General features: G+C 41.8%; 1 protein-coding gene across 1 annotated transcript; it reads right to left on the reverse strand.

The window, feature by feature from the left end:
• Positions 1–221: 221 nt before the first annotated feature.
• LOC117882931 (cis-aconitate decarboxylase-like) lies at positions 222–8,531 on the reverse strand. The gene is given in 6 exon segments (XM_034781821.1): positions 222–579; positions 582–1,294; positions 2,797–3,002; positions 3,395–3,487; positions 4,124–4,357; positions 8,478–8,531. Coding segments are annotated over 6 exon segments (1,497 nt in total). The 3' UTR covers positions 222–382.
• Positions 8,532–13,368: the final 4,837 nt, after the last annotated feature.

Here is a 13,368-nt window from a genome sequence, read left to right on the forward strand (position 1 = left end):
CTGCACAGAAATAAGTTTTAATTAATTTTTTTGGGGAAAAAAATCTTCTGCCCCTATTGGAGATGTTGGTTCACAGATATCCCAGAATGCATCATTCTTGGAGATCAGTGAGACTTCTGGGTATTTGTAATGGCATGTTCTGGGATACCTTCAGCAAATCAAGCAGCACCAAGTATTTGTTAAAACTTATTTCTCTTTCACTCAAACACACACATACACACACTTTCACAGCCTGGCTATTGGGGTCATTAGGCACTGAAATCTGTGCTTGGACTTCATTTTTGCTCTGCAGTTCACTTTGAATGATAGAAAGATTCTGTCCTTGAAAGAAGGGAATTAATGTTCCAATGCGATGATGCTTCACTCATCAAACATCGTGTTCTTACAGGCTGGAGGCCAGCTGGGAGCTGTCTGACAGGTTCTCCAGGTTTTCCACTGTTGTGATGATGCTGTTCACCTTGTCCTCTGGGAGCACGTGAGATGCATTGGATTGGAATTTCTTCAGGAGCGATTCTCTGCTTAGGGGCTTCCTCCAGTGCCCATAGAAAGTGTCACATCTGCCTGTCAGCACATCTCCAGGACCAGTGCTACCTCCCCATACATCTTGTCGAAGTTGGCTATGTTGTCTTCAGGGTGCTCTACCAGCACCTTGGCCAGCAGCTCCATCAGCTCCTGCCGATGGATGCAGCCATCAGTGAAGGAGTTGAGGCACACCTCGCCATCCAGCAGGGCAGTGCAGGCATTGAACTGGAAGGAGTGTCGAGCCTGGTGCTCAGATTCTGGAAAGGGCCTATTGATGTACTTGGACACTGGGATCCTCAGCAGAATGGCACGGATCAGAGAGGGAGAGAATGAGCCAGAATAGTTGATGAGCAGGTTCCTGACTGATGCGGCAGCATCCACAATCCAGTGCATCCCTAGGTGGGCTGGGAAACGTTTGAAAGCGACGTCTTGCTTCTCCAAGAGGAACTTGTGGCTGCTTGCTGGCAGGGGCAGCGGTTTGGGCCGATAGTCGCCGTAGAACGCACTGAATCCAGAGCACCCGGGGATGTCATCCAGAATGAGGGGGCTGGCCTCCATTCCCCGGGCAGCCAGAAGCGCCGCTTCCAACCCCAGGCGGGTGGCATTGCCAATATGCAGGGGCTTGGCTTGGGTGGCTGCATTTGCCATCGGTGCCCCTGCCAGGGAGGCAGCAATTGCTAAGGCATGGGTGCATTGGGTCACATTCAGAGAAAGAAGCTTTGCTGTGGCAGCTGCGCTGCCCATGGTGCCCACCACAGAGGGAGGATGGAACCTGAAAGGGAAACCACAGCAATGATCTCACCCCAGCAGGGGGCTGGAAAGGCCTGCCTGCCTCTTGCATAGGGAGCCCCCAAGTGCCACTGAAGGGCATGCCCATGGCACCAAGACCATTGCAAAACAGCGGGCCAGACCCTCCGCTGGTGTAAGCTGTTGCTCCACTGACATTGATGCTGATTTACTATGGGAGCGGGAAAACACCAGAGTGAGCCCAGACATCCCATTTTTGCTTTGAGTCATAAGAATCTAAATACGTAGGGCCTGATTCCCCGCTCTCTGGCACCGGGTATCATCGCTCACACCAGTGCAAAGTGGATGTCAAATGCTACCGTTCTGATCTGGCGATGTTTCACATCCACACTTGGCAGGTGCCAATGACACATGGGAGGAGACCAAGCCCCTGCTATCTAATGGTGGATGTGAGTGAGTTGACAGTACAGATCTACTCTGTGACAGAACCTCTGAGGACATTAAGAACAACAGACAAACTAGAGTGAACGGAGTGTGATTTCACCGTGACCTCATGTTTGTTCCTCAAAACTAGTTAGCTAGCACTTGCCCCATCACAGAGGACTATAGTAAGGTCATCAGAGGTCCTTAAGGTGCAACATTGGATTAATGATGCCTAACCACCCACAAGTGTGTGGGCCAAACCATGAGTTCCTTAGTGTCAGCAGTTTGGCTTCACTGGGAGTTATTATTGATCAAGGATTTGGACCTAAATTTGTAGAATCCTCGCTGACTCCTTTTATAAGTCCGCTAGCCCTTGTTCCATACACTGTAGCTATTGATTAAAATAGATCTGGGGAAAATTTTCACCCCAAACTTCTTTTCAGCACCAAAAAAAAAAAAAAAAAAAAAAAAATGCAGATTCAGTGACACCAAAACATTTGCAAATTTGTGTTGGTTATGCCAAATTGATCATTTGGGGGGGGGGGGTGTCTCAAAAAATTCTAAATATTTTGATTGTTTGAATTGGAATGACTTTTAGTTTCCTTTAGTTTTATTTTTAAAATATTCAACAAATGTTTAAAAAATGGTCAACACAGAAATGAAACTTTTCAGTTTTGTCAAAGCAAAATGTTTCATTCAACCCAAAACCAAAAAAAAAAAAAAAAAAAAAAAAAGACTTTTTGATCAGCAGAAAATTTCAAAAATGTTTGTTTTCGGGCTGACCTGAAAAGAATTTTTCCCTATTTTTCAAAATCACCAACTAACCAAAAACTCTGTTATTCGTGCAGACCTATAGATGAGATGACTCTTTATTATAATATCATTTACTCTGAGTGAGACTGGCTGTTTTGGGCTAGTGTCTCTCTTTTGTAGATTCCCGAAGAGTTTCATAAGGTGGCCTCTAAACTGCAGTGCTAAGTGAATCACACATAGGATGGGTCTGGCTCTACTCCAGAATTTCTGATTTAATTTGCTATGCCGCATGCTAATTCTTGCTAAGCTGCGCTGCCCTGTGCCCTGTTCACTGAAGCACAATAGATTTACCTATTAGGAATATTGTGAGCCTCCGTGGAGAAACGCATGAGCCTTCCTTGCACCTCAATGCCCACATTAAATGCTAGCAAGAAGTCCAGGCCATTGGGTTTGGAGCTTGGAGGTAGCATCTGTGAAGCTGCCAGAAGAGCGGGCAGTACAGCCCCTGAGGGGTGAGTGGCAGGGTGCCAGGTGTCATCAAAGTCCATAGAGTGAGTCTGCCACAGGGGAGAGGCAACAGCCAGGTGAAAATCATGTTTGTACAGCACCAACACAATGGAGTCCAGATCTATGACTGGTGCTCCCAGGTGTAACCACAATACACATGCAGCTCCTAATATTAATAACGAATTTCATAACAACATCATTGAGTTATTGGTGCTAACTGGCACTGTGATAAAAGTGCCACTCACAGGAATGCAGAGCAGAGACACATGAATTTTCCTTCGGAGTCCCAATCACCTCTCCTGGTCCCAGTCACAAAAGGCCCATACCTCATTCACATGACGGGCCAGTACCAGTGTTTGGTGTTTCCGGTACATCAGGGGGTGTGGCTATCCCAGAGCATTATGTACCATTAAACAGTCTCTTCTGGAAGAGACAGCCTTACCGCAATTCCATTTGTGAAGGCAGCCAGTGTAGGGGACAGTTTTAACCCTTTCCTGCCATAGACAGAGCTAACGGCATTTGACGCATACAGCTGCTGTAGAAGGGAGAGAATCCAGTAAGAGAGAGCAGGGCACTGTTGCATTCTGAGAGTAGTAACCTAAAGCAGTTGTGCTGCCTCTGTGCTATTTTCACAACGTGGGATTCCAGGCAATGGGCACCTCTCAGATAAACAGAGTCTCATCATAATAAAAACATAATGAAATTTCAATTAAAGGGCTTAACTTCTTCCCCCTTTACACTAACCTGAACATCTGAAAGTATGTGGCTAGCAAAGGAATTTGCTACCAGTTTATGCAGGGAAGTCAAAAACAGCAATGGCTTTTTCCAGTCATTGATCTCTAGGAATTTAATTTCAGCCAGCACGTCCTGTTTTCTCCCTCCCAGTGTTACCTGCTGCTGTTCTGTAGAGAAGAGCTGTGATTCATTTGTTGGCAACAAGAGCTTTGGTGTCAGCTCTCGGCATTTACCAGGGGAAATGCGCCCATGATTGTGACTTTGTGCATTGAAAGCGAAATTCACCCTGCTGCAAGGGATATGCATGATTACATTCCACTTACACCATAAAAAAAGAGACTTAAGCACTGCATTGACTTTGTGCTGGTTCTCTGCCCAGGCAGCACAGCAGCACCGTATTAATGGCAACAAGGGCATGGTTGGGTATTGCTCCTACCTGACAATACCGCAGGGCGATATTGAACACACGAGTTGTGCTGCCCACAAGGCCAACCCCAATGCTGTCAAGGATCATCCTCTTGCTCCGGTGACGAACAACTTCAGACAGGTGCTCTGGCTGGACTCCATGGATGAAGGATGCAAAGTTGCTGGTCACAGTCTCCTCTGCAGCAGTCCTCTCCAGCACTGTGGGGATAGGTAGAACGAGGCAAGGATCAGCCAAGTTGCGGTACTGGACCCAAAGGGTTAACACGTAGGCCCCATTGTGCAACCCCTGCTCCCATGAACTAGTATCCTGCTTGTCAAAGAGTCCTATTGTTTTCAATGGAGTTGCTCAGGGAGTGAGTCACTACCTAACGTGAGTGAATGTGGCCGAACCTCTGTAGCCCTTGTTTTGAGAGGAAGGATGGTCTAGTGGTAAGGAGGTAAGCCTAGGAATTAGGAGACCTAGCTTGTGTTCCTGCCCTGTGTGACCTTCAGCAAATCACTTAGAAGCTCTGTGCCTCAGTTTCCCATGTGTGGGGCAGAGGAGACAAATGAGATGCCTGCTTCTTTACCTGGTGAATGAACTAGGTATGTTTCAATAAACTAGGCTCAGTCCTGCTCCCATTGAGTTAATGGTAAAACTTACCTTGACTTCAGGAGAGCAGAGTTAGATCCAACATCTTCTGTTGGTTTAATTTGGAGCAGCATAAAGGGCTTGATCCTGCAAGGTGCTCAGCACTCTGGACCAATTCAGCAAAACACTGAAGCCCATGATAGCCCTACTAAAGTCAATGGCACCATATAACAAAAAACACTTACTTAAGTGCTTTGTTGGTTCAGGCCAGAGCTCTCATCTCCAGGCAGGAACAAGCCTAAATTGAGGAAATAGATTCAAATTGCCCAAGTGTGTGTGTGTGTGTGTGTGTGTGTGTGTGTGTGTGCGCGCACATGCCTGCCTGTGTGTGTTTGGGAGGGGGAGTCCAGTCTCCGGGTCTATGAGGTCATCTTAACGGCCAGACAAGTAGTATGGCATCCAGCCACCATGCACTGTCATTTCTATTTCTACTTCTGTTTCAATTTTAGAGTATAGCAGGTTGGAAAGTGGAATTTCTAATCTGTGGGAAACTGACATTTTGAAATTTGTTTTCATTCTGAACCAGAAAGAAAAGCCGAAATATTTTCAATTTGGGACCATCAGAATGTTTTGGTTTAATAAATGTTGAATCATTTCATTTTGATAATGTCAAAACATTACAATATAATGTAAAATATTGCATATATATATATATATATAATATTAAATGTATTACATTTACAAACATACTATTATATTGAAAGTAACATTTTATTTTAAAATTGTAGGGATTTTATTTTGAAATACTGAAATTAATATTTTAATATAAGACCAAAGTCAAAATGAAATGGTTCTAAATGAGAAAGTCAAAATGAAACATTTCAACATTATTTAAATTAAATGAAAATTTCATCAAGATTGATATGTTCCCATAAAACATTTGGATTTTGACAAAATTGCATTTGTCGACTGAATGCTGTTCTGTCAAAATGTTTTTGAACAGCTCTAATGTGGAGTAAAGTCACATTTGAAACTTTCACTTTCAAATATCATGGCAACTGACCCACAATTTGTCTAAAAATATGTATGAGTCTCACTCAAATCCAGAGGCTCATATTCCCCTTGTGAAGACAGCTGTGAGTCTCATCAGTGATTCATACATTTATAGAGATTGTATACAACATTGCACTATGAACCTACCACATGTAGCAGTTTGCAAACCTCTGCCTTACACATTTGTATCCCCTCCATATATCTAGAGTGCATCCCATGAATGGTACAAATAAAGCATCAGTGCACTAAAGGGCAGGGAAGCAATGATGCAAAGCAACATTGTAGATATAATAGGAAAAGCATGACTGTAGCTGCATTTCAGTGGAAATTTCTGATAGCTTCCTTCACAGCAGGAAAATGTCCTCTGGGAATTCAGTGTAAAGTAATATCTATATACCTTCCCATCAGTATATAAATATTGACAGCAGCATTTCCACACCCCCCCCCACATCTGTGATATGCGCTCTTTAAAAATAAGAGGTTAATAAAAAGGCCGTATAGCTTAGACTTGGCTAGAGTCAATGGTTGTGCATGGATTTTTTTAATTACTGTATTTTGTCACTTTCTTTGATCAACATTTGTTACATCTAGTGTATACATGAAAAAAGATAAAATGACCAACTATGAGAATCTCTAGGACTTAAAAAAATTTCTGCTCTCTGACATTAGTGGAGGAACTCTGGATTTATACCACTGTAGCTGGGAATAGAATAACAGGATCATACAAATGAGTAGGACCACATAGTGAATTATTCTAAACAATTTTAGTAACTAGTCCTAGATTAAATATTTAATAAATGACAATGCAGGAGCATAGGATAGGATAGGATAGTTACCATTTAAACATTTAAGTACATGGTTATAGTACAAGTGAAATATTCATAGTCCTTTCTCAGGCAAGATTCCCTATGATGTTAGTGCGAGCTCTGCCTAACTAAAAATTACATAATTTGGCTCTAAAATAGGTAAATGTGTGTTTTGATACAGGGCTGATAATCACCTTTATTTACTTATATGTTATATTGTTCATGTTAATTCAGCTTGAAATGTAATAATAATTTACTTAAGCTGGTCTTTAAGTGAAATCATAACAATAATGACAGGTTTCAGAGTAGCAGCAGTGTTAGTCTGTATCCGCAAAAAGAACAGGAGTACTTGTGGCACCTTAGAGACTAACAGATTTATTAGAGCATAAGCTTTCGTGGACTACAGCCCACTTCTTCGGATGCATATAGAATGGAACATATATTGAGGAGATATATATACACACATACAGAGAGCATAAACAGGTGGGAGTTGTCTTACCAACTCTGAGAGGCCAATTAAGTAAGAGAAAAAAAACTTTTGAAGTGATAATCAAGATAGCCCAGTACAGACAGTTTGATAAGAAGTGTGAGAATACTTACAAGGGGAGATAGATTCAATGTTTGTAATGGCTCAGCCATTCCCAGTCCTTATTCAATCCTTTGTTGATTGTGATTGTGTCATAACAATAATAATAATCATAATTAATACATTTTGTCTTCCAAGCATTTAAGAGACTTTTCTAAGTTTAACCCAGTTCCTGTCAATTATTTTTACATATTGACATATCAGAAGACTTAAAAAAAAAAAAGAGAGAGAGAGAGAGAGAAAGAGAAACATTTCTTTAACTGAGAGATACAAACCTTGAGCAGAAATTTTGTGTACCTGTCGGGAAGCAGCTAAAACCTTCTGGGATCTCTAGAGACAAGAGAAAGATACTGTTTGTCATATAAAGCAACCAGGCATTTTAAGAACACTTTCATTGCTTGCATTGTAAATCCTGTGTTGTAAAAAACTGACAGTTCAAACAAGAAGTAGGTAAATTGAACCCTGTTTCAAAGCTGTTAGCTAACTAGAAACCAGTCCGGTAACGGTGCCAAGAACAATCAGGGAAAGGAAGCACTCTGTTAGAATTTGCAGGATAAAGTTTTAAGATTCAGAACTGCCAGGCAAGCCCTTACAACTGTGAACAGGACAAATTTTGAATAGATATTAAGAATATGAAGTACAGATCATTTATAAAAACATTATACCCCTATACAAAAATACATGGAATACATTGAAGAAATAGATAAAACATGGACCATTTTAGTAGGTCAAAAAGGAGTCAATGAAAACCAGCTAATTTTTTAATCATTGGTCAGACCCTCAGTTAGTGTAAAATTAAATGATCATAGATCCAGTGAAGTCAGTGGAATCATGACAATTTAAACCAGCTGAGTTGCTCCCCAAAACCTAATTAAAATCAAACAACCTAAACAACTGAATGAGCTAGGGATAGATTTTCAGCATGAAATAGCATTACCTGTAAAGTTGAGTAGACCATTCTGATGGTTCTAAATGTGTCTGTTGATTTCTCTTGAGCACTGGGAAGGTCTCCACAAGCAATGGTAGAGGTGTCTGTTTGGTGTCAGGGTTTATATACCCTTCCAAAGCCATTTGAATTTTGCCTTTGCGTTTGTCTACAAATGAATTTCAAGACTGGTGACATCAGTAGCTGGGCTGGTAGGGGCTACATATTGTGGTTTTTTCCAGTAGATTGAAGGAAAACCCCTATCTTTTCAGGAAATACTAAGAAAAAAAACAGCTAGGACAATAAAGGAGTGTCTGAATTCAAGGAAAACTCAGCTTTTAAAATACCAAAGGTATCAATGTGTGAAGTAATCTTCCCTGACTCTTCCTACTCTCTGATGAGGACTATAAAACTGTTACTTACCAGGAAATGATAGGTAGAGGCAAGTTTGCTGCCACTCAGCTGAAGTATCTTCATTGCAGGTAACTCATGCATGAGAGACATAGGTTTCATATGAGCTATTCTTTGCTGCAGGTTTTATTGTATTATTTTCTGTTTTGTTATTTGCCTTCATCGTCTCATAATTCTGTTTCTTTCCATCATAAGCGCTTCCATTTTATCTTTTGATGCTCTGCAGGTTCATCATCAGATTCATCTAGAAGTCAAATCTATTTTATGTTGTACATTATTGTGGATTTTTGAACACTTTATTCCTATTTAATAAGTAGTCATGTCTGTACTTCAAGTCAATGAAATTTTGTTTGCCTGGTCCCAGAGGCAAATGGAATATGGGAAAATTTCATATTAAACAAATTATTATATATACAGTGCTAATTTAACACAATGATTAACTCCACAGTATGACACATAGATAACCTTTAATTCAATATCAAACATCTACCCTTGGCCAGCTCCTCAGTTAGTGTACATCAATGTAGCTTGGTTGACTTCATGCTAATTTATACCAGTTGAAGATCTGGGTCATGGTACGTACTTCTTTTTTTAACTGTTGTATAGTGTTGCTGTGCACCGTTAAACCCCTGTCATGTAATTACCCAGAAATGGTTGCATTTCATGTCTTTGCATAGCTCTATAAAATGTCATTATCTTTATGATGGCATGATATAAAATGGCAGCAAACAGTCACTGGAGATAAGTGTCCCACAGTGAAACAAAATTTCACTGGAATTAAAATGTGTCTGATGATATGTTATGCTCTTCTATTCATCTTTGCATAGATGTACAATATTTCTTGAGCATCCCATTTTCTTCAGTGCAGTCCAGTAAGGTGCCACTCACTAGTAATGGTGGCAGACCCTGTGTCATTACATTTTCCTTCAAGGATGATACTGTTTGTAATGGCTTATCAGCAAGCAACACGTCTTTGTTATATTTGTGAAATGCCATTGAACTAAATGAGGCTGCCGAGATGTAATAGAGAAGGACGGGGGAAGGAAGAGGAGATTCTTATCATAAAGATGGCAAGCTAAGGGACAACAGTATGGGCTGTCTAAACTGGGGAGGTGGTGATCTGGGTAGCCCATGCACTGCATAAAGGGGATGCTTGCTGCTATGTGGCCTGCAAGCCAAAGATACCCTCACTATAGAAAACTAAACTATATCAACCCCATCAGGGTTCAAAGTTGGGGATGTTTGGGGCTGAGGTTTTCACTCCCAAAATGCAACTTTCCGACTTTAGCTCAGAGGAGAGATGCTCTGGGAACCCCATCCTCACTATGGTGCATTAGAAAGCAAGCAGAGATATTATCAGCACTACTGATGTGCAGGCAGAGAAACAGGGTACTTAGGAAGTGCCAGAGGCAGTGGCTGTCCTAAATGAAAGGAAGAGCAGTGATTAGTGACCCTGGACATTCTTTGAATCAGCAAGTGCCTCTAATGTTTCCATGAAGCTACTTGTTTGACATACCCCTAAGACCAGCCCAGGTCTTTCTTTATGCTATATCCTGGACAGTATGATCTAATGGAAAGAGTGACAGATGGTGTCTAGTGCTTTGGGTGAATATCAACATGCCATATGGTGTGTGATGCAGAGGTAGGACTAGTCTCTATTACCTAATGCTGGTCTCTCAGCATTAGATGGATGTAGAAATGGGGAGCCCTAGGAACCTGAAAAAGGGATGAAGAGGATTGTTATACACACATAAATGGCAGATTCCGTTTCCTGTATTTCCGTGTACCTCCTCCGACTCCCTTTCCATCTCCACTCCCCTGCATGGGGACCTGAAGTAACACTTTGGGGTACCTCTTCCCACAAGCTGGTAAATTATCCCACTCAGAAGCCATCTGTGATCCTCTTCTCACCTGTACTACAAACAGAGAGGAGGAGAAGAACTTTTATTTATTTATTTGGATTTAAAAATTATAAAAACAACTTGCCAAGCTCTAGGCCTCCCTAACATAATTCATTAAACAGTAAATTAACTCTCAGCTGCATTAAAATCAGTTCTACAAGAAGTCAGCGGGCCTTTATCATACTTTATCATACCCTCAACTTTCTCTAGACATCCTATCCAACAAATGCCTTTTGCAGCATGCCTGGAAAGCCACCAGATTTGATCTATTTCAGACCAAAACATCTAGAGGAGCCTAACTCTGTGGTTCAGCTCCAGGTGGGTTTGTACTCGGGTGGCTAGTCCAAGCAACTGCCTGTGCTACCTCTGGCTATGTTGTTATTTTTAGGATGCTAGCTCAGGCAGAGCTAGCACATGCCTGTCTACCTGAGCTGGGAAGCACACTCCCAGCTGCAGTGTAGATTACCATTCAATCCCAATTCAGGACAGCATCTAAGCACCTGCTTAAGGTTAAGCATGTGTGTAAGCAATCTTCCTGAACCGAGATGCTTTCTTGAAATGGGACCTTGAAATGCTTTCTGTTATAAGAGTACACTCATACAGAGGTCTAATCTTTCTTATAATTAAATAATTAACAGAATGATTACAAGGTCATAAAAGGGCAAAAGGGGGGGAGGGAGGGAGCTATTTTTAAAATGTTAACCAAGGTTTTTTTTTTTTTTTTTCAAACTTCATGAAAGTTTTGGGTGCAGATTTGAGTCAGAGTTTTAGGTAAAGATCTGTGCAGTGTTTATTGCTTCTAGGCTGGTCCATCTGTACTTAGTTCCCTGATTTTGTGAAAATACGAGCCCTTGTAATGTGTGTGAGAGGGAAGAAAAATGAGGTTTTTGTGCAGTGCACTAAGCCAGGGTTCCAATCTTTGCAATAGCACTGAGGCATCAGTTCAGGAAGCAGAGATACTCACACATTTAAAGAAGTGGGCTGTAGTCCACGAAAGCTTATGCTCTAATAAATTTGTTAGTCTCTAAGGTGCCACAAGTACTCCTGTTCTTCTTTTCACACATTTAAAGTTAGGCATATGCTGAATTGGGTACCTTTGCTGAATTGGGGCCAAAGGGGAGCCTAAAGTCATTCAATTTTCCCTGCTTGTTCCTTGCCCTAGAGAAGCATCAGCCATATGCTATTTTCTCTTCTTGTATCAATAGCAGCTGTGCTTTCTTTGCATTATTTCCAAGAGGCATTTTTGGAAGTGGTTGGGAACGGGATACCATCCACCTCTCCCACTGCCAGCTCCTTAAGGTCACTTACTGCTTTAAAAACAATAATAATTTTTAAAAAGTGGGGGATTTTATTTTAGGCTTTGTGTCCTGAGGAAACCTCCACAGAACAAACTCCTGTTCATGAGACTGAGACGTGCAGGTGAATGGAAATTCTGGGTTTGAAATATAACCGTTACTCACCAGAAGCTGGGAAATTCCAGCTGAAAGGGGCAGGGGGCGCGGGGAAAGACAGAGACACTAGCACTGTATAAGGTATTGTAAGCTCACAGCTCAGAATGAGAATTTAACTCTCAGCCCCAGCTCACTCATGATGGGTTTATCATGACTATAACAGTCAAGACAAGAGGAATCGATAATCAAGGGAATGAAGAGGGTCTCTCTGTAGGATTGAGACAGTGTTAGAACCAAGAAGCTCTGAACTGCATGGGGATTCTAATTATTTGTATTGTAGTAACAACTAGGAGTTGCAGTCATGTACCAGGACCCCATTGTGCTAGGTGCTGTACAACCACCAAACCCAGCCGCTCCTGTTCTCAAAGAGGATTCTGTATTGCTTTGATCTTGCTTCCCAAAAATACTTCCAGGAAAGCTTCCTGTTATTTGTAAAACAGGATTGGGTTACATCGTGTCAGACTGATGACACATACTGATCAAGTTATTTCTGTGACCTCCATCACTATAATATCTGGGGCCCAGATCCAAAGGTATTTCGGCACCAAACTCTCAGTGAACTTCATGGGAGTTAGGCACCAAAATACCTTTGAGGATCTGGGCCTGAGCGACTACCAAGCTTTAATGGTGTTATCCTCAATGCCCCAGGAGGCAAGGGAGTAAAAGCCCCATTTTAAAGGTGAGGGACTGAGATACAGAGAGATTAAGGCCACGATTTTCAAAAATAGAACTCTAATTTTAGGCTCCTAAATCTTGATTTAAACTCCTGAATAGATGAGCTAATTTTCCAAAGTGCTTTGCTCCCCAGTTAAGACTGAACCAGGATTTTTCCTTTGACCTGACTTCAAAATTTCTCCGGAGCTGAAATAGTGGCTCATTTTGACAAATATTACATTGCTCTCCTGGAAGTGGTTAATGGCTGCCCTCAAGTGGGTGTTTGATCTATACCTAACCACAGACCTGGTTAAACCTGATGGATGTGGTAACCACGCTTCTTTCAGGCTAAATGGAAGGAACAATTAAGCCCACTTATGGAATAAGATAGCTAGTAGTAGGATAGACGCTACTGCCCAAAGCAATGGGTGGCATTGCAAAGTCAGAGCTGGACTAAGCCATATTCTCTGAAGGGTTTCCCTGAGACTGGTTACAAATGCAGGGTCTAGGAGATTGCTTGGTATAAAGTGTGTATGAGAGTCATAAAGCCAAGAGACAGCCAGCAGACCATGAGAGAAGCAGTGGTGAGCATAGCCCTGAGAGAGAGCAGAGAGACCCAGCTTCTGGGGGCACAGACTTGAAAAGGCAGGCTTGAGCAAGGAAACTGCCATAGCTGTTTATTTCTACTGTATTCAGGGAAACAGGACTTTATATACATTCTCTGTGATTGCATCACAGAAATACCTGACTTGTATCATCAATTTCTTCTCCAGGAAACAACCCACTAAGGCCCCAAATATTGGCCAGCCACGTAGGCAAAAAGGGCAACCACATTATCATATATGCGCGCGCACACACACACACACACACACAGATTGATTAGTGATATGACTTGTT

Source organism: Trachemys scripta, chromosome 9, assembly GCF_013100865.1.
Source record: "Trachemys scripta elegans isolate TJP31775 chromosome 9, CAS_Tse_1.0, whole genome shotgun sequence".
NCBI lineage: Eukaryota > Metazoa > Chordata > Testudines > Emydidae > Trachemys > Trachemys scripta.